The sequence below is a fragment of the Chanos chanos genome, chromosome 3 (assembly GCF_902362185.1).
Source record: "Chanos chanos chromosome 3, fChaCha1.1, whole genome shotgun sequence".
Lineage (NCBI taxonomy): Eukaryota > Metazoa > Chordata > Actinopteri > Gonorynchiformes > Chanidae > Chanos > Chanos chanos.
The window spans coordinates 9,068,886-9,091,192 of NC_044497.1; the positions used below are offsets into that span (position 1 = coordinate 9,068,886).

The following is a 22,307-nucleotide window of genomic DNA, read 5'->3' on the forward strand; positions in this document are numbered from 1 at the left end:
TAACAAGGCCGCGAGGGACCAATTATTTCAAAACCTCCTCCGTCATTAATGCAGGGGATGCCCACATATTAACGGCAGTGACCCTATACATAAAGAAAACAGATCATTAGAAAAAGTGTTTTAAAATGTTTCAGTGGTGAAACAAGACTTATAAAGAGACCATCGATAAACGGCATAGCAAAAGCTGCGGTTAAAAGCTGCGGTTTAGGGACAAGCGCTAATTACTTCAAGACTCCCCTCCTCTCGGCATCGGTTGTGAGTCGCTCTGATAAGCTTTTTGTTTCTTTGTGGACTTCATTACACACGTTCAATCGTTTCTTAAATCGTTTATATTATTTTTATTAAAAATGAGCGACTAGGCGAATTGTGTGTCACAAACATGACTGGAAGAAATATTTCAGGGCAATGGAGACTTATACTGAAAATTTGCGAGATTAATACAGAACGCAACAGCCTATTATTTATGCAGATAAATTCAAATCCTTTCAATCTCGTCTTCAGAGTAAGATATCTCTTGCTGTGTGAATCGCGTTTTCGTTAATATTAACGTTGTCCGAATTCTTAACAGTAAGTCGGTATGAATTAAGAATTATCTTGAGCAAGGAAAAAGAAAAAAAATGAAAAAAACGAGAACTGACAAAGCTGAGGAAAACCAGACCGGGAACAATAAACAAAGGGGGGGGGCGGTTGCCATGTGTTCTACAGCTGTTCAATAATCGGCAAATTTAATGACAGATCCGACGGCAGGGGGTAGTAAAGAGTGGAAAAGGAATACAAAGAGCACGATGAGCCAAAATGGTCGTCCAATTTACATGATCTCAGAGGACGCACTGTTTGACGTTCACTGAGTTACTGCGCTGTTTCTTTCTTCGTTTACTTCACCATTGTTCGTGTTTAAAGATATACCCGCTCCACCAAAAAAGGACTGCGAAGATACTTATCATGGTTCTATGTTAAAAATAGAAAGCAGCCTGTTTGAAATAACGATTTTGTTACCTAGTGGGCCTACACGAAAAAATGAACTGTTTCATTACGGGTGAGAGCAAATTTGTGTCATAATTATGCAAATAAAATAAACTTCACTGAAGTCTAAACATTCACAAATACAGCTAAATAATAAAATACAACAAATACACCTTCTCACAATTCAGCAGGTTGCATTAGTAAAGGTACATACAATGCAATCCAGTAGCATAGCATTTTTAATTTACACCATGTAAAGTCGAGGGAGGATATAGTGATTGCAGTAACAAATGACTTGACTATGAAAGTGGTCCTTCGCTGTAAAATCAGCTGTTTGCTGTGTTAGACCGGCTGATAGGTTTCCACCCTCTCCAGCAGGGCCTCTGAATATCCAGGGGAATAGTACCTGGAATGAGAGAATTTTCAAGAGCGTACACTCATAGCGAAATTATATCAAACATTTAAAAGTGGGCTAGAAATTGATTTGAATTTCTTCAAAATCATTTTTTAAGATCTATTTTCAGATTACACACTGACACATTCTTTGTTTAAAGGTGGTAACAGTGAAACAGAGTGCAGAGTGACTTAGTATGAACCTGACTATCTCCTCAGGGTAGCAGTTGTTTATGGCGTTAATGTACTCTTGAATCGCTGAGCCGGGTTCTGCTTTGATCTCCTGCACTTTCTTTAGACCCCCGCTGGTGACAAACAGCCGTCGTGCTTTGCTGTCGTGTGGCAGGACCTTCAGAAATACAGGATAAGGAGAACAACGCATTGTGGGCGCTTCAGTCGGATTTTTTGTTTTTTAGACATTGCGATTGTAGGCCATTGAAATCTCTTGGTTTCTGTCACTTGCTTAAAACATAATGACACTGTAGGGAGCTACCTTGCTGAACTGGCAGATCACGTGTTTAAGGATGTTACTCGGTGCTTCGTACAGCAGTGGCTCCAGGGCAGGTAGATAAGTGCACTTCTGAAGAATGCTCTTCAAGGCCTTCTTAGCCTGCATCGATTGAGCGGGAAACAGTTTGTTATGGCTGTTGTTGTCATTCTGGGCTCCAGTTCACAGTGAACGTGACCCTCACCTTGACCTGCAGGTCCTCTGAACTCTCTGTGTCCAGATAGAGACCGAGCAGTTTGGGCAGAACATTGGCCACAGCCACTGCCCGTGCGTGCTCTGGAGTATGCCGACCTATCTGTCCCAACGACCAGGCTGTGGCTGCCTTGATGTGATCCTCTGGCTCATCCACCAAGCAGATGGCCAGCTGTGGCACCCCCTTCAGGAGTGGAAGCCCAATGACAGAAAGACAGGGAGACAAATGTGTCCATATTGACAAATAAGGGCAGGGAGAAAAATAAACAGCTGACGAAGGTAATAGTAAATCTTCTCTCAATTTTGAACGTTTCCAAGTTTTCAAAGCTCTATAAACATAGAAATAAAACAGACAAAAAAACCCACAACCACAATAGTGGAAACAGATGGGTCTCATCATATTGAGGGAACTTGCTTTTAAACTGAAAATAATCCTGAGCGTTCAGGCCTGTGTTGAACTTGAGGGGAAAATAAAAAACATGCTTCGTTTGATCTGGGATTTGAAATGAGCTTGAGATTTTACGTGTTTCAACAAAATATCTTTTTCTTTTTTTTTTCTTTTTTTTTATTAAGCAAATAATTTGTATTGGGATGCATGCCTCATTGCAACACAGCTCAAAAACAGATATGCTGCTTTCAGACCTTAGACACAATGACAGCCATGGCAAGGTTCTCTGAATGAGCTGCCACATATCCCAGCATCATTATCCCAGGCAAGCGTACACTCCCCTTTGAGTCCCCAAGGTAGTCAACCACAGCTGCTATGCCGCCTGCATTCACTATCATCTGGGACAACTGATCAGGCAACAGACAAAAACGCACATGTGCGTGACATATTGACAGGGAGCACAGACACGTACAAGAATTTAACAAGTGTACTGACATGATTGCAACACTGGATGATAGTAAGTGTGTGCTTTTTAAGTCTGAGGTGTGTGTGTGTGTGTGTGTGTGTGTGTGTGTCTTAAGGGTGATAAATAACAGACAGACTGTCTTCTGGGCTGAGGGTAAAAGTGGAAAGAAGCATTTGAACCTTGTTATTGGACTCTGGGGTGTCAGTGAGCTGACAAAGTGAAGATTCCAGTGTTATCCACGCAGCTTGAAATGATTTTGTGGGTGTGTTTTGTGTGTGTGTGTGTGTGTGTGTGGTAGATACCTCAGGGGTATGCTTTGTGATCTCACGCATCAGAGTGGTGACGTTCTTCCTCACATACTCATCTGGATCCTTGAGGCAAACCAGTACAGCCGGGAAGATTTCAGCCTCCACAACCATTTCTGCCAGGTCCACGGAATGCTTTGAGATTTGGCTCAGGGCAGAAAACACTTGTCTCTGCGAGGGGGGGAAAAAACGCAGGCGTTTAAAACGGCGAGAAAATAAAAACGACCCCTGACCCGGCAGTTTCATCTAAAGGCAGGGCCTCCATACTTTAATGTTTGCCTTTATCAAAAGGAGTTCCCTGACCTTAAGTTTGGCGTCTGGATTCAGGATCATCTGTGCCAGATGGGCAACGGCTCCTGTGTCCACCACAGTCTGGGCCAGTTCTGGAGAGTGCTTAGCAATGTCACTGAGTGCGGAGGCAGCTATCCTCTTCAGGGCGATCTCAGGTTCCTGAATACAGAGCACCAACAGAGGAACTGCCCCAGCATCTACCACTGCCTGTGACAGCTCTGAACAGCAAAAGACAGACTTGTGTAAGAACATATAAATATGTTAATTGAACAGTATAAGATGGCACTGTAGCTGAAGAGTAAGAAATTCTATTCCCAGAGGGCTACAGGGTATGCAGGCTTTGGCCAAAAATCAGCAAATTAAGCTGATCTAAATAGTACAATCAGGTGTGATGAATTATGACTGTAACAAAATCCTAAATGAGAGCAGGCCTCAGAAGCAGGGTTGCCTACCCTTGTGTATAGTATTACATTCATTCATACAAAAACAAGGGGGGAAAATAGTAATGACTGTTAATCATCATAGTTGGTCATTTGCCTTACTGAGGGAAGGGGGTGACATTAATAAGAGGGGGGTCCACAACGTTTTACGCGGCCTTACGTCCGTTATGTCGAGCGATGTAGCCAAGCGCCCACGCAGCAGCCTCTTTAACCCCTGGATCAAACTCCTCCAGGGAGGTGACCAGAGCATCCAACGCCCCACAATCCACAACAGCCTGGGCCAGCTCTGGGGAGTGCTTGGCGACAGCCCGCAGAACAAATGCTGCTGCCTTCTTGTAAAAGCGCTAATGAGCAGAGGCAAAATCAAGATTGACTGATCTTCAAGGAACACAAATTACTACATAATGACACACACAAAAAGAAAACAAAATCCATGCTGAATAAAAAAATCTTTATGCTAAACAACCGTGGATTGATTCTGGTCATAGATACTTTCCCCGGAATGTTATTGTAGCAGACTCCCCAATGATGGGGACATGTCAATCAGTGGATGGTGAATTAACCACTCAATTTAAATACAACATTCCTGTTTTCTTTGTTGTGGGCATGTAAAGCCCTTTGAGACTTTAAATAGTGATACTGGTCTCTATATAAACTTGAACTTTGAACTTTATCGGGATTAAACCAAATAGTGAATAGTAGCAATGGTTTATGTTCCTCTTCTGGAGTTTACAGGAGTTCATATGTAACCAGAAGCCACAAGTTAGAATAAATCCGGAAATGTATGGTGAATGATGCAACATTTTGTGATATCTGTTATCTGACTCAACACAAACCCATGTACAGTTATAAACCAGTATTCCTGCTCTATTAGCATGTGTCAGTACATAGGCTATTGTTCAAGTAAATTTCCAGTTTTAATAGTTTTCATGTTTACCATTTTTCATAATCATGTAACTGTTATTCTAGAGTTTTGTCTTTGAAAAAAAAAAAAAGAAACAATAAAACAGCATCCATTTACATTTTTCTCTATTTCAAATGAATGATTACATTACCGTGAAAAATGCAGTACAGGTGTGTACATTCAACACCGCAAGGCTAAGCCATTCATTTGAATTAAAGCTGAAGGATTCTGCTCAAGAAAGCCTTACATTCTGCTCAGCCAGGGAATACACAAGCTGAGGCAGAATGTCTCCCTTTACAACTGCCTCAGCCAGGTCATCGTTATAGTTGGCAAGCCTTCCAAGAGCCAGAGCTGCTGTCTGCTGAATAGTTGGGACAACATCCAACAGAAGAGGCCTCAGAAGGGACATTACACCTAAGCCAAGAAGAAAGTGTGCGCGTATAGGAGAGAGGGGAGAAAACAAGAGCAGTGGATGCCAAATGACTCCAGAAAAATGAGTCCGATTTTAATTCCTGAACCACAGTAGTTGAGACTTTAACATCTTCAGCTATGTTAGAATAATGACTAATATAAACTACTAGCAATTACATGAGTTTATGCATTTTTTTTCCCCTTTGGTGATCAGGATTCATGTGATCTTTTATCAGTCAATGTCAGCTTGCGTGTCTTATTTTAAAAAGATTTGTTTGTTTGTTTGTTTTGTTTGTTTGTTTGTTTGTTTGTTTTTTAACAATGGTGAAATTGACTGGAACACAAGACTGGAAGCATGCTTTTTGTTCACGCTGTTACATCTTAATTTATAACTAATTAACACAAGCAGCATATACAGCACATTTTGGCAAGATGCACCACATGAATACAAGCACTACTCATGGAAAAAAGTGGCTAACACTAATTAGGAAACCTGGTTTGTGATCATAAACTTGCACATTCTAGCATAATATGTAGTTGCTTTTAAAAAAAAATCTGATTTGAATTCTGAGACAACATAACATGAAAAGAAATCTTCTTTGTCTGCTTAAAGAAAGAAACATTTGAATGGTGGTCTTTTACTTGAAAACAAAGAATGAAACAAGAAAAGAAAAGAAAAGAAAAGAAAAGAAAAGAAAAGAAAAGAAAAGAAAAGAAAAGAAATCATCTTTTGGAGGGTTTGGATAAATAGGTTTCCTTTTTATCTAAAGTGGAATGACGTCAGAGGTACCAAGGCCCATACCTGTCATAGATATGCAGCACGTTAGTGAGCAAGTTATCGAGGTATCAGTCAGTTACCTGCATTCTGTAGAGTTTCAATGTTTTGTGGCCTGGTTGCAAGCTCAGCAACAGTCTGGACAAACTGTGTTCTTGCTTTCTGGTATTGCTCAAACACTGCAAATGAAAGGAATGTTCAAGAAAGGCATCGAACATTTAAATTTTAAAAAATCCATTCGGTCTACCACCCTGCTTTCGGTGCGTGTTTGTTATCAGCTTAATTGGCCGCAGGTATTAAATACAGTGTCCATGTACCTTGCTGTTCCTTCAGTATAAGTAACTGGAGCTGCAGCTCTTTCCACTAAATTAGGAAACGCTCCCTACAACCAGGCTATGGTTGGTACCGATTGTACAATAGTATAAGTGTTTGCAGCTAACCACCTCCACATGTAGATAAATAGCTGAACGGCATTAAGCGAAACTCCTTGGAATGTGGCGGGGCTTAAATGCTTTCTTACTCTGTTGGTGACTCAATCAAAAATTATATAAATTTACTTACCTTGTAAAACGTGTCGCTGACTCATAATTGTAAATGTAGATGAAAGATAAAAGTCGAACCCAAATTATTTGTGAGATCTCTGTGACAACGCGGGGAAAATGTTGATTTATCATTCAAAATACTGCACAAGAGAGTATACCGAAGCTCTAAGTTTGGGTTGGCGTTTGGCTGTTGCCTTGGCAACAAACCGGAAGTAATAACCGCTACGGTACTTGGTGTGTGCTGTGTATGCCGTCTTTGTTAAAGAGATCGTAATTATCTGTCATTCTCTTGACAGTTGTTGATGCCATTTATTCAAATACCTCATCTGCTTCCATGTGCACAAGGATGGTAGGCTACATATAACAGGTTTACAACCACGATAATATTATTCTTTGAAAATTAAAATAAGCATACAAGCTGCCAAGGCCAGCAAATAGAGCAGCTGTGAATTAATGCGAACAGCTGCCTCCGCCCGTGTTCTTGGTTGCATATTTAGTAGAATTTCAACTCACAACCGTGGTGGAGAAACATAAGATAGTTGTCGAAGAGGAATGTTTTATTTTCAGTTTAAAATTATTAAGGCGTTATGGACACCTTTGACTTCAATGGTTTAAAGGAAACGACTAGTCAAGATTACGAGAATTAATCTATTATGGGCAACTGATAAATTGTAGTCTAACGCTCGATGAACGTGTGCATCAAATAAATTTAATAGGCCACGCTGAAAACTCTGTTTTTGCCAATGTATATAATAGTTTCAGACTTCAAAAAACACAAACCTTCCCTTGGATTTTTGCAATATACCAGACAATGATAAAACTCGAGTCTGTCTGAATGTATTTCTCTAACAGCACAAACTCTTTAGGCATTTGATTGTTCAACTGTTTATTTTCTCAGGCTACGTATGTTGGTCACTACATAATGGGGTACTTCATTGTCACAGTAGTGAGTCCCTTGAACTATCATTAATAGGAACAGGCACTTGCTAGTCGAACATTATGAAGACTTGGATCCTCTGTGGAAACATTTTTAGCTTTTAAATTAATTTAACGTATGGGTCTTGGTTATTGCTATGAGGGTCAGATTTTGCCAGTTTAAATGGGCTAATGTTACCAGTCAGCCTGTCAATCCTGCTCTGAAAACTGAAACAAGTTTTAGCTTTCAAATGACCCACTCAAACAAAAAAAAAAAAAAGAGGAAAACATGGAAATAGGCCTCTAACGTAAAAATAGTCCGTGGCCCTCGTGTACCCTTAACGGTCGCCAGTTTTGTATTTTAGCTCTTGTCATTCCAGTATTACACACGGAGAGATTTAATTTCACTTGTACAGTTTCTGCTTTGAAGTGTGTATGACCCCATGGCCTATATAAAAATTTCATTCGTCCACAGTCAAGAGTACTCACTTGCAGCGTTTACTGTCATTAACTGTTTGCTGTTATTTATCAGTAGACTATGTTACCTCGCATGGTTTTGCAGATCATATAAAGATCCACTCCTTCATTAACTAAGTGTTATAAAATGTTCTCAAATGTTTAAAAAGTCATTTAATAATAATCATATGCTCTTGTTTTCAGCTCATGTTAGACAACTAGCCTCCATATAATATTTATGAATTATAGGAGAGCACATGTTGCCTGTCGGGAGAGCGTGGAGCAAAAAAAAAAAGAGTCCACAGTTACAGCTTAAATAGTCATGCTTATAAACTATTTACCTCAAAAAAATTCTATGGAAAGTTTTCTGAAATATTTCAGTGAGGAAGGCACCTTCTTCGATTCCTTGATTTGAATGTTTCAGCTTGTGAGGTTTATTAACGGTCAGTCGCACAACACTAAACATTAAATGGTTATCTTTACCCTGCATGGTTAATATGATATTATATCTGTTAAATAGTTTGCACTGTAGTATTAGATAATCCACATATTTATTTCCATGGCATATTCTGTGGCATAAACAATTTAGAGGGGCTTTGTTGAATTCTGTTTATTTCATAAACTGTATAAACGACCGTAAGGGCTCACTGACCGCTGTAAAGCTGTATCAGACTAGGTCGTAGCCAACGTCCGATAGGTCAGTTATTTACTGGTTTGTCTCAATTTGATACGATAGATATTTCTAGGCTACTTCTATTGTGATAATACGCAATCACCTAACAATACAAATTGCCTTTAGTGGTAGCCACGTGATGTTGGCCAAAGAGCGGGATGTTATCATTTGCAATCGTCATATGATTTCAGTTTCAACATTACTCGCGTACAGTTGGCGAATAGATTTTACAAACAGTATATCCCATTACTTTCTGATCACAGATTAGGATATATTCTCCAAGTTATTCACTGTTTCATTTTTACAGCTTTCTGAAATTCACTGTTAAGAACCTCCCACGAGGCGTATAATAAAGTGAAATACCAACCAAAGTCGCTGGTGCGGGTGTAAGTATAAAACCCTTGTAGAAAGTGTACAGATGAAAAATGATATAACCCCGACAGAAACTGATAAACCAGACAAGAATTTGAATCTCGGGTAGACTTCAGTGTAAAGTTGTGTCGAACAGAATTTAACAGAAGACAGACCTGCGTCTGGTGATTTTCATTTGAAGGCTTAAATGGCTTGTGAGGGCACACACATTGAGGAGAACATTGTGAATAGGCCTATAAGGCCTTCAAAAGGAAATACAAACTGACTGATTTTTAGCGAAATGTGCATGAAGTGTATATACGGGCCAACAGCCTAAAACTGTGGATGAGAGGTCCATGAACGACTACCCGGCGGTTCTTAAATCAGCGAAACATTATTGCCACATTTATCGAGGCGTACTACTGTAATGACTTAAAAGTGGCTAAAATGTTTGATTCTATGTATAATTACACGGGCTGTTAATAAATGTGGAGTTAATAAAGGCTTAAGTGGACATTATATCATTAGGCTACTACTGGTATGGGTCATTAACCGACTGCTCATTACTCAAAAAGGTCATTCCGGGTTTTTTTTTGGGGGGGGGGGGGGGTTTGTGGGTGCACTTAAAGTTCGTAACTAGTCCACGTAATGAAATTAAAATGAGTCGTCGTTTTCGTTTTATGACGTAGGTTAGATGAAATATCGCAGGTAAAGTTTTGAACCTCGATAGATGAAAAACTGCTAGCCTGCGTGTGTGTGTGTATGTGTGTTTGTTTTTCTTTCTTTTCCTTTTTTTTGCAACTTTTCCTCATCTGTGCTGTTCAGTTAAGAACTTGTAAGAGGGCAAAAACCTCTTCATGTTGTACAAATTAGTCTTATAATCCCGTGCTTGCAATGTTTTACTGACCCAACATGGCTGCACCACTTTCTTTGCAATAGAGAAACATGGGTAAACCCATTTAAACACAATGGCATGGCTTTAAATTGGCAAACAGTTAAAATGCGATTGGGGTTACAAAACAGTCGTTATATTCTTCAGATCCATGAGAAAATCCATAGCAACCCCAAAACAGAAGCTGGTCTAGACGACAGGTTGTCGGCACCTCACACTTTCCAGGTGGAATGCACGGATTACAAAATAAAGGACAACCAAGGAAAATGGAAGTCGTTGTCAAAGTGTAAAATGTTTTATTTAGATGTTTTATACTGTGCAACTGTCACAATACAATAGTTGTCCATACAACTGACCGATACAAATATGTAGAACACTGAAGACATCAAAACATTTGTCGGCTATGAAACGATGAGTTGATACAAGATAAACAGTAGCCTATTCCTCTCTTTCAGTCATAGATCGGTGTACTATACTTGTCACCGCCTATTAAATATGCATATATCTGGCTATATACACGGGTTTGAGCCCGGCTTCATTAACTGAAGTCTTACCGTCTTACAAACGCGATGAACAGGCTCGACTGAAAAAAGCGAATCACATGCGCAACTGAAGTTTGCATTGTTTTAGATATTTCAGTATGCTGACAACAGGTTTGCGTCAAATTTATTCCACCTTCCATTTGTCCAAACACAGATGTCTATTAGAGCATTTTCTTTTAAATTACACAATAATGCAACTTTGCAACAATTTAAAATGCCAGCCTAATAATCCAGGAATGTTAAATGACTTTTAAATCGGCAAACTAAAAATCAAAGTATGAGTCTTTATCATGCTTTTAAAGAACATTATGATGCACACTTAAAATACAAGCAACACATAACATTTCAATTTGTTTTGGAAAATCTAGACCGAAAGAAAAAAATATATATAAAAGAATATATTCAGTCATTTCTGCAAACAAATCGTAGCTTTTCCGTAGCTCTTCAGTAAATACCACAACCGCCATTCAAATCTTTCTGCGTTTAAGCACCGCAGCCAAAGTTACCGCTCCAGCATAAACATACAAATTCCAGCAATGTTCCAGAAGAAATGTGTCACTTTCACTACATTAAATTTACGCGAGTAATATATTTAGAGTAATGGCAAAAGGCGTCTACGATGGAACTACGCTGGCGTGGTAGTAGCTGGCTATCTGGCGTTGGCTTGGGATATTAGTCAATCATCCTGAAGATGTGGACGATCCGTTCAGTGACGCCTTTCGCACTTTGTTACCGAAGGTGAACTGCCTGTTCGGACTTGTCATAGACGTGCCGTTAACAGGGTTAGAGATGTGGGGGAAATGGGAATGCGAGGACTGCGCAGGCGTGCTTGGACTTGGTAGCGGTGAAGACGTCGATGCCACCCCCGCTGGGCTGCTGGCCTTATCACTTGCAGAGTCACTCTCGGACCGGTTGGCACTGTTTAGGTCATCCTGTGGATGGCTGATCTTCATCTTTTTACAACTGGGTCGCACACGATATTTCAAGGGCAATGGACCATTCTATGGAAAGGGGAATTAAGCAAAGCAAGATTTTTTTATATGAAAATAACTGACAACATTTTTTAAATACATAAACTCAGTTAAAGGAAACCAAACTGTTGATAACCAGGTTTTAATATCAAAGTCTTTTAAGGTGACAGCTTAATCTTACAACGAGAGAGCCTATTACAAACTATAAAATATTTGGGGGAGAAACACAAGTTAGGTGATTGGCATTTGATATTCATTTATACAACTTACCCTTCTCCAGGTATAGATGTAGGCGATGTCCATTAACGTGTAGTAATCTTTCAAAGGCTCATCCTCATACATTACTTCAATCTAGGTTAAGTGACACATAAACATACATATATCACATGTGTTGTACATAACATCTACATTTAGTTTTAAATCATCCGTTATCATCCACACTTTATGACAACATAGCCATAACAACATGAAATAGATTTACAGCCTTTACAAAGTAACCAAAATGTCACAATTAGTTCAACAAAGGAACATCTAAGATTTTTCAGTATCACTTGCTGAAATCAAACTACCTGGAAAGTACAAGGTATGTCCATCTTGCTTCTGAGAAATTTCCTCAAATGCATCACAGTCATAGCCGCAGGGCATTGCAAATATCTCTTGTTATTCACCTACAAATATATTTTTTAAAATGAATTCATTACAGGAACAGAAAAAAATACAAAGAAAAATATAACATAGGGAATTTGTGACTTCGACAAGTTTTCGCTTATTGTTCAGTTACCTCTTCTTTAGTTTGTGTCTCTTCCGCATTGCCTTGGTGCTTGGCCCTGTGCAGTTGAGAGCAGAATCACATAACTAAGTCTTTTCTTTGTCGGGACAACAATTTTAAAATGTGAGGGATAAGAAATAGAACTAAAAGTCACAAAACATGAAACTCCAAAAAAAAAAAAAAAAAAAAAAGAGGTTTTTAAAGAATTATGCACAAGCTAATCACTACACCACAGTAGATCTCGACTTAAAACAGCTGTGTAAGACATATAATATACAAAAGGTTACTGAAGAGCATACTTGGGATCAAAAAACTCAATGGAGAGACTGATAATCTCATCATCTGTGATTATTCTTTTTTCTTCATCTGCAACTTCCCCACGATCCTCATTTGAACCATTTGACGCTTTAAAAAAAAAAAAGAAGAAAGAAAGAAAGAAAGAAGGAGAGGAAGAAGAAGGGGAAGAAGAAGAAGAAGAAGAAGAAGAAATGTAAAAACACGTACAACTTCACAGTGCAATCCAAGATTCCGGTACAAAGTGTAGGACTGAAGTGTTTAGATAAACTACACTGTGATATATAGGATTTCACGTACCATCGACTGACGGATGTGCTGCATAGAAATCTCGCCTTCGTTTCATTTCATCTGCAAAGCACCAAAGGGATCTTTCAATCACAACAGCCAAGACACTGACAGGGTAGTTATTACAGAAAGTGACATTTTCACAGTACTGCACTTACTTTTGAAGAGCCCAGGGACCAGCTTGTACACAATATCTTGCAAAGTCTTGTCAGATCTGAAAAAGAGCAGTGCTTTTCTAAGGATTTTTTTCCTGTGATACTTTCTACATATTTTAAGGCTTCAACATGAAGATAAATAGTTCTGCTAATCTTAAACGTGAAAAATTTCAGAAACTATTTTTGCCAAGTATTTTAAAACAGCATATGTGCACTTATCAATTCAAAAAAAGAGAAAGATCAATTCTAAGTCTTTACTCAGTTGAGGATCTGAGTGACCGCAAATTAACTGAAAATTATCCACTTTATCCTTATTACAGAAGCACAAACCATCACTGTATTACATAATTAGAGCTAACTTTGGAATCAACTATATCAAGACAAGAAAATCTGAGGGAAAATAAATAAACAAATGAATAAAAACTTAAAGTTACCTAATGTTGAGGAGAGGCTTTGTCTTGTGGACCTGGACATCACATATGGGACAATACTTACTGGTCTCCAGGTAACGCACAATGCACATTTTACAAACTAGGTATAAAAAAAAAAACACATCATTACTTACAGTCCAAAAATGCCACACAAACCATTACATATGTGGCACTTACGATAAATACATAAATTAATCTGCTAATTAGATAATGCAACTTTTCCACGCTTAAACCCAATATTTCACTGTACAGTACTCACAGGAATGCAAGCATTCTATGATGGTGGTAGCGTCTATGAAATATCCACCACACAAGACGCACATCAGATGTGGATTCAGCTCTGTAATCTTAATCCTTGTTGTGCGATGCATCTTTGTATAATGTGACGGTCCTGCAAACAAATGAAGCATGTGAACTATACAAAACCATGTGAAAAACGAATAAATTCTCAAGAGTGAGCAACACCGATGACAAACTAAAACTTTAATGCCGCACATCAAGCACAGAGAAATTAATTAAAACAACTCCACATAGGTAGGCGCCGTAAAAGATATTTACCTTTGCGATATGACGACTACCACGTTAAACACCAATAATATGAAAACTGCAAGCTCAACAGACGGTACCATTCTCTTGAAAACTGGATGACTTCAAGCACCGCAAATAATAGCCTATACTTCCAAGCGGCCCTGATACGACACGTCATACGATATTAATAAATGATAGTCATCGTACATTATTGAAACGACTCTGATTTCCGTTCAAATGATTAACAAATGGAAATTCTCAACGCTTCTCTGGCAACTTCGGTTGTACTACTTGGCAAGGTGCCAAGCACAGAAAATTAAGACGTACTACTTGAGAGCAGACGTCATGACTTTTTAAGACAAACACATCGCGCAGGTGTTACCGAACTGAGTTGCCACCGCAAGGATGAAAAACATCATTTTAACTCAAGGGAAAAGTGACCGTTATACAAGAGATCTCGAGCGAATAGGCTATGTGGAAAAACAACACTTTGTGATTATGCAGTCTCAGCAAACACCAAGACAATTATTCTTTGCAAATATTCTTTGCATTAAATGGGTATGACGATCTTGGCACTGCTCAAGCTTTCAAGTATGCTCGACATGTAGAAGATAGTATCGAGATGTAGCAACCTGTTGGTCATATTTCCTTTCTAAGACGCATTCTATCACGCCTCTAACCTACTAAAATCATGTGTTGGACTACCATGAGCTATACGGCCAGGTTCCAGATTTCGAAACAAATTTACGGCGTCCACACTGCTCCAGACTACAAGTCTGCGATCAATCCAAAATAAACTGTCTACACACCAAACATCCAAATGTGTATGAATAATTAAATCTAACTCACAAATATCGCCATATAGCCTCAACCCGTGGTGCATACGTTTTTTGTGTGCACCTTGATTAGTGAGAAATGTGAGAAAACACATTCCGTGAACTGACTTCTAGGTCATGCCAACAGCCAACGACGCTTTAAATGTTTCATTCACATAACCTGATGGAAATACTGTCCTCAAGATCCCTGAAACTAAAGCACGTCGTTACATATGACGTGAATGTAGCCGGCAGTACACGAAACATACTTACCGAGAACTTCATCTCTAGGCTACAGCATGGGTTGGATATACAGTCTGTTAACTAATAGGATACCATTTTAAAATTGATCCGTTCTGTACGACAACACGGCTTACCAAAATAGCAATGTCTTCCCAGCCTATCTGTCGTAGGTAAGCAAAAATCTCTAGACAGACACCGCGTATGCACATGCTGGCGTATAGTTGGGCAACTGGTACTGTGCCAAAAAAAAAAAAAATAGGTAGCCGACTTCCAAGACAAGGTGCATTTAAGGCTGCGTTGTCGACTATGCCGTTTGTCAAGACTAACACACTGGCCACATGTCACTGAAACATAACCGAATCATGTATCATTATGGCGATACAGTGCACCATCATAACAGTTACAATTAAGCAATGTAACAGCTGACTGTTGTCTCCTTGACATATTTGTGCCTCAGAACAAGACAGAGACGTCAAAGAACAGTACAGACATCAGATCAAGTGAATGGTTTAGCCTACTGCTAAACCAGTTAGAGTGGCAGCTTTAAAGGCTTACTGTTTTCATGACAAGCGTGCCTCGTCACCGTGTCTAGCAGCTGCAGACAAGCCGCGTAAACCAACAAGTCTTTCCAATCAGACGGCTCAATGTGATGCTGTACTCTTGCGCTAAATGCTCGTGTCCAGGCCAAAGAAAGACTCTGGAACTTTGAAAATGATGAATAAACAGGACTTCACATTCCCAGGCCTATCAAAGCAATACACATGGCGCAAATACCAAATAATTTCGCAAGGGCTATTAAACGTCGTGTGTCGACCCACACGACTTCAAGCAAAACAAGTCTATTCCACCGTCAGTTACAACAAGGTCACCGTCATAAACCATAATTGGGATCCATGAAATGATCTAGGTCGAATCAAAAGCATCTCATTTCTGGGGAAAACATGGTGACTAAGAGGACTTCCTCACTCTTGATAATGCCAAAATCGACACTTAGACTCATTTATAGAACCGGTTCAGTCTTCATGGCGAGGACAAGAGAATGATACCAATAGATCAAGTAGTAGCCTAATTATTACTACCACTGTATGGACAACGGTAGCCTACATGTTATCGGTGGAAATGTTTTGTAAAAATAAACCAAGAGAAAGGGAGTTACATTCATGACGATATAAACTCAACATGGGTCTTGTCTAGGCTACTTATCCAACCACTGAAGCCTCGTTATTTTTTCAATATCCAGATGACGACCACGTAAAGCAAAGCTTCTCGCTAAATTGACAATTGCATAAAGTCAACATAGTTAATCTTCGTTAATTCATTTTTTACATTACGCAGAGAATTGGTGTGGTGTATACGTGCACTGAATCATTTCGATGCGCCACTAACAAGAGGACCGTGTGAATTTAAGTTCACAAAATTCATGTAAAATACATAATCAAGCCAAAAACAACCTTAATGGGTTCGCAACATTCTGGGGATCACAAATCTATAATATTAGCCAATAGTATAACTTTGCAATGATCAGAATACCCTTTTGACAATAGAGTCTCATAAACATCTGACCTGTCCCGCTTCTAGATCTGAGAGCACCTTGGTTTTCACAAATAATTAAACCATTAAATTAACTCCCAAACGTCTGGCAAATTTAACGATGCATTAGATTAAATAGCGACTGACACATTACAATGTGATGATACCCATAATGTCAGAGAAGATGTTAAAAAAGAACTTGTTTTTAAAACGGTGCGCATTCAAGCTCTCTGTTGTACGCGATAGCCACAGCCAGCTCTCTGCATCAACTGAAACACGTCTCCATTTTAAGCACACAAAAACAAAGATGTACACTATGCACCCAGACAAAATCTATGTACTGATAAGAGACTGTATCGAATAATACGCACCTTGAAGCTCCGGAGCGACTCGAGGAGACTGGAGGTGTTTAGACAATGAAAGTTAGAAGTCGATCAGCAGAGAATGAATACGAGCCAAGCGGCCATCTTGAAAAGAGCTGCAGACGCTGTCAATTGCAATAAGAGTACGGCAGCGCAGGGCTCATTCTACATGCGAAAAAACGTCTTTCGGAGCCAGCTAGTGCCTGTTTTTGTTGCCCAGATATGATAGATCCTATATTGGGATCTTCCTTGGTTCAAACCGAAGTGTCGGATAGCGTTTTCTGTTAGCTTGAGTCCACGACTGCCTCTTTGAAAAATGCTGCGCTGATGGCTCAGTGGAAACTGACACCGTCCCCAAAATGGCTTGTAGTTCGACCGCCCCGCGCATCACGTGATCTCATTCCTTAAGGGTGGCCTGGGAATAAGTGTCGGTGTATACAGTCTGTTAATCCATTTACGCTTCGCAAATTACAAAAAATTATTTTCCAAACAAGTTAGCCTCCGCAATACAGTCTCCGCCTTCCGCATTCGGTTAACTGATCTGAATTAATGGAATATTTTGTCATAACATCTGTTATGCCTATGGAGCCTATGTCTCCATTTATATGTTGAAAACTTTAAAACAGGTGTAAATCTTTCTTACCACGGTCTCTTAAAGTTAATCGTTTTATTAATTTGTCAGTCTTCGTTTTGTATTCAAGTAGAGGGGAATATGTTGAAGGTAGCCACAGACTAGATGTTGAATTATTTGTCTTTTCAGCCAAACACAAATCTTCCGCGGACATACTTGCATTCAATTAAGCTGCTATAGTTGCCGTGGGTAGAATTATGTATGAGTTCATATCGTCTGTCTTGCATAACACTAAAGATTAAGCTTTTTCTTTCCTCTAAATTGGCAGAGGACTTTCAAACACTATTTAAACCGGTGCTCTGGATTGCATATAGGATCTTAGAATTAATCCATTATTTACGTAAATATCTAGAGCTCGAAACTGTCTTCGGGACATGTCCGTTAAAACGAACGGGCATAAGACATCCGTCTGTTGTATTTTTCAGTATACAAATCGACTTTTAAGCGTTTGCGCTTTGAGATTGAAACACTTATAAGGTAGGTCAACCAGCCGATTCATTTGAAATCAACAAAGCAATATCGATGTTTCATTAAATCGTTTTATTGTGAAACAAGTAAGACACTCATGAAGTAAATGGACATTATGTTAATCAACAGTTACAAAATCGCCAATTCAATGTGAAAAGATGCAGTGTGTATCGACAATCCAGCGCAAACCGGACTTCGGTGCACTTCAGCACAGGATGGATGAAGTCACGTGCCAAATCTATCACACCGATCCTCTCCGGGAGTCCTCAACAGCGGGTGGCCTCACAGCTGCATGGCTTTCTCGATACTCTTTGCAGCGTCTTTCATTTTCCCCACCAAATCCTACATAGAGTTAAAACAACGTATTCACTCTACAAGGGCCACCTCTCAGGTTAAGTGTATAGTCTATGTACAGAAATAACTTGATTTTACAAAGACGATACCATAACGTAAACTATGCAATGTTGTATAGATAGAGTCGGTATGAACACAAGCAGGCTGCAATGACCCGAATACTGACTAAACGTAGGTGTGCCATATCAAGACAATGTTTCACCGAATTAACATTACTATGACAACCTGTTAGAATTACGCGATATAACCTAATGAATGAGATTAAGGTCTCTCTTTTGGCCAAATCTATCAGAAGGCAAGAAAAACGTTGAAAATCAGACAGCAGACAATTACACTTTGTTTGTCAAGTATTTTAAATTAAGGCATGCCATGTCGTTTTTTACAAGGCTTAATCTGAACGTCCGTCAATATGTGTGGTACATGTGAATGTGCAAGAACGGTGAGAAGAAATGTGACGGTTTATTGCTGTAACACGAGCGGTTATACAATTGCCGCCCTTTGCCGTTTTCTTTTAGCTCACCGCTTTAATGCACCAAGCCCGGTTTTCTTGAATTCACAATCAGACGCTTGAACAAAATAATAGATTATGTTGGTTTTGATATCTTTCATATTGACACATCTTGACTTGATTGGCTGAGAGTAGCCTCGGCAAGTTTCGGACATTTCACCTTTGTGTAACCCCAAAGACAAACAGAAGACGTAAAAACACTAATTGTATAATGGTAAGGACAATAGAGCAGCAAATGGACTTTACCCTGAAAGAGCTTCACGGATTTATCACAAACAATTTGAATTCAGAGATAGGGAGACCTAGATCTGGAGGTTTTGTCCACAGTGGCAATGTAATAACCTCTGAATGAAAGGCCTATTTTTCAAACAACCACATTTGTAGGGAAGTACAAAATTCCTTTTCCCCCACTTTTTAATTTAAGCTCATTTTACGAAAAAACATTACTCAGGTGGCACCAAAGGAGTTGCAAAAAGATTTCAGTATATATATATAAAAACTTCAATGAAACTAACACCGATTGATATTTAAGAGTGCTTGCATTTCCCTGTGTAGTTAAGTATTTCAATCTAGGACTATTCTGCCCATAGTTGTGTCCAAAGTTTGAAATTTAAGGCAATCAGGTTTACTTTATAAGACTAATCAATGCATCATAATTCACACATCACACATTATAGGAAAATATTCTTATTATTCACATAGCAAAGAATAATTTATATCATATACCATTTTACCATAGCACGGTGGTGCAATTTTACAGTTAATGCAACAGATTATAGGTCAACCGCCCCCCAAATTATACAGCATTTTAAAGGGCCATTTTTGCAATTTATATAGCTTGCATAAAACACCCACAATGTGGATTTATTTCTGGAGGACTTTGTTTTGATGCTGTTTTATTCACTGTACCAGGTAGCAAACTTTTTCTCTATTCAGCATTTTGAATCATTCTTTTTTGTTGTGCTAACTGTTGAAAGTAAGTACCTGAAGTTGTTCCATTGTACAACTAAAATTTAGTTCTTCTTCTGATGATCTTCCATTGTCTCCATTCTGTAAAAGGAACATCTAATTAATCATTGGAGAAGGGGTAGGTTATCCAAACAGTACTGCAGAGAGGGCCTGTAGAAGTGACATACCTCAACACTGAAAGAGATCAAGTAGGATGGCTGGTTGACTTTGTGTACATGGGCATTCTAACATAAGAAAAACAGAATTAACAGGTGTTACTTAAGAGACAAAACAGAAAATATAACTTGACCAAAGTCTAACAAACAAAATACCTTCATGCAGTACTCAAGGCGCCAAGAAACATCAGTTATATGAGGGGGGCATTTATCAATACTAAAAGAGAAACAAGAGGAATACAGTCATCTCATGATCACCACCAGTAGTAGTCAATGCTATGATCACACCCTACATTGTAAAAGAGCAGCTAATGAAAAACACATGTAAAAACCTTTGCTGTCCAAAACCTGCTATTTAACTCAATAATTATAATATTAAACTGAGGCAGAAAATGTTAAGATTACTTACCTTGACAACAAGTTCTCCAGATCTGTTTTGTTTTGCTTCAAGGAACAGTGGCATTACAAAATGAGTTACAATAACAATGCTATATAAAACCAAATTTACCATAAACCATCAATTGGAAAATCAACTTTAGATAACCATATTTCACCTGGTATAATGTACAGAGTGCATCTGCTCTCTCAGTGTCAAATCTGACATCTTCAAGACAGGAACTGGAACAACAGGTAAAATAAACATTTGGGGCAAAACCATGCCTGTGCTCAGAACACATTAAAATACAGACACTTTCTTCAGACGGGCAGCACAGTTTTATAGGTATACAGTCCATTACCTTACAGTAGATTTGTCTGCATTCTGCTTAACACTTTCCAGGATGAAGGTGGTAAGTGCAATATGGCAGTGCTTCAGGACAATTGGATCGATCTGTTTCAAATCTGGGTGATCTAAAAAGGAAAACAAAGCAATTTTCCAATATCATTACTACGCTCGTCTATGTATGGGCTACATTACAACGGAGTATGGGGGTGGAGAGGCGGGTTGCTGGCTCATGCACGTGCCTTTCTCGCTCACACGATACACAAATAACATTTGTGTCCATAACAACAAAGTAGATTCCGTTAGAGTGCTCAATGAGACGCTCGTATTAGGCTGGTGTCTTTGTTATGGGAACTCACTCTTATGAGAGGTATACTGCAACCTTTCAGCTAGCTTAGCCTAAACGTTGTCTCACATCTAATTGAATATGGAAGACAAACCAGCGTGTTTAGAAGGGATCCAGTACACGTATGTGTTATAAATTCTCTAATATGCACAAATGTAGCCATGCTGTCACCACAGCTGTAGCATCAGACAACACTATCGGGTTTCTTCGCAACTGGGATGTGAGCTCAGGCTACCGGAAGTCACTACACAAAGAGCAAAGAAACAGCCATCTTACCTAACACAGCTTCTGACTCTGAAGAAAGCAAACCTCTGAATGCCAACTCAGAGAGAGTCGTAAATTTGTTCATGTCAAAATTAACCGGGTCTCCCAAAGCCTGAAGTCCTTTAAGAACAGATTCTGACAACTCCATTTTGTGAGGAGGACAAGCAGCAGCACCGAGTCATGTGATGGATCAGCTGATCGAGACAGAAAAAATGAGAGATTGGTTGCTGCGTTCTCTGAGGAACATGGGCTACTCCGAAAAATGAATGAAGTTTTGAACCTTGTTGAGTCTGATGTCGCCGCAGATCTTACATGATGACCACACCACTGATAACGGCTGTGCGCAGGCAATGGTGTAGCCTTTTTTGAAAGGGTACACACCACAAGAAGGCTTTTCAAAAACTCCAAACTCTCTCTTTTTGCCGACAGGCGCTTATAAACATTTTAACTGTGTTTCGCATATGGTTGTCCCTTTCTGCGTCAACTAAAAATTGCGTGATGGATTTCATGTGCAGATGCTCGTAATGCTCATGCTTGGATCTTTATATGTCACAGATTACACTAGACAATTACATTTATCAATAGAATAGCCCAATAAATATCTCGGTGGTTTTGAATCCGTTATGTCACTGATTCGAGTCAAACATTGCCTTAAAATGTCAAAAATGAATCTGTTGAAGACTCTTTACAAATAAACTATAACAGAGAGTACCGGCGAAGGAATGGGTCCGTGTGTGATACGACCTTAAGAATTTAATGTTGTTCGCTTTACTCTGATAATTTCGTAGGCTATATTAAACACCGTTTTCTTACATTTCACTTGTGAAATAACGAGTGTCTCCGCCATCGACGTTTTTTCCCGCATGATGTACACGAAAATAAATCCCACTGGGATTGTAAAGTGTGAAGTAGGCTATGTTTAATTGCCGTAGCGTGATCGCTATCTGGCCCCATCCACTGGACTCTAAAATCGCTTAATAATAACAGACAAAATAAAAGTTAAAATAGATGCGGACTGTCATGACCTAAGACGTAGCATAGGGTGTTGGTTGAAAATCTTTTGATTTTTCACTTTGTATTTTGTGTCATATCTACAAT

At 39.2% G+C, this 22,307-nt stretch overlaps 3 protein-coding genes across 4 annotated transcripts; all 3 read right to left on the bottom strand.

Annotated features, from left to right (window-relative positions):
* Window positions 1–1,305: 1,305 nt before the first annotated feature.
* Window positions 1,306–6,622, bottom strand: spag6 (sperm associated antigen 6). Its single transcript, XM_030769745.1, has 11 exons — window positions 6,598–6,622; window positions 6,120–6,215; window positions 5,098–5,264; window positions 4,107–4,290; window positions 3,519–3,724; window positions 3,213–3,386; window positions 2,699–2,851; window positions 2,049–2,240; window positions 1,850–1,966; window positions 1,560–1,705; window positions 1,306–1,369 (listed from the first exon to the last, which is right to left on the bottom strand). The coding sequence occupies exons 1-11, from the start codon at window positions 6,620–6,622 to the stop codon at window positions 1,306–1,308; spliced, it is 1,524 nt and encodes a 507-aa protein (XP_030625605.1).
* Window positions 6,623–11,087: 4,465 nt separating this feature from the next.
* Window positions 11,088–16,886, bottom strand: bmi1a (bmi1 polycomb ring finger oncogene 1a). The gene is made up of 10 exons (XM_030768762.1): window positions 16,803–16,886; window positions 13,575–13,706; window positions 13,319–13,415; window positions 12,888–12,943; window positions 12,742–12,792; window positions 12,448–12,552; window positions 12,160–12,209; window positions 11,948–12,046; window positions 11,649–11,729; window positions 11,088–11,408 (listed from the first exon to the last, which is right to left on the bottom strand). Exons 2-10 carry the CDS (start codon window positions 13,684–13,686, stop codon window positions 11,088–11,090), a joined length of 972 nt encoding a protein of 323 aa, XP_030624622.1. The 5' UTR covers window positions 13,687–13,706; window positions 16,803–16,886.
* Window positions 16,887–17,986: 1,100 nt separating this feature from the next.
* Window positions 17,987–21,357, bottom strand: commd3 (COMM domain containing 3). 2 transcript variants are annotated; one of them, XM_030768765.1, is made up of 8 exons: window positions 21,222–21,357; window positions 20,616–20,727; window positions 20,433–20,496; window positions 20,288–20,322; window positions 20,035–20,095; window positions 19,891–19,947; window positions 19,739–19,804; window positions 17,987–18,234 (listed from the first exon to the last, which is right to left on the bottom strand). In XM_030768765.1, exons 1-8 carry the CDS (start codon window positions 21,355–21,357, stop codon window positions 18,175–18,177), a joined length of 591 nt encoding a protein of 196 aa, XP_030624625.1. In that variant the 3' UTR covers window positions 17,987–18,174. The 2 variants fall into 2 exon arrangements, with proteins under 2 accessions (XP_030624625.1, XP_030624624.1); XM_030768764.1 differs by having other exon boundaries at window positions 20,288–20,334; window positions 20,397–20,496.
* Window positions 21,358–22,307: the final 950 nt, after the last annotated feature.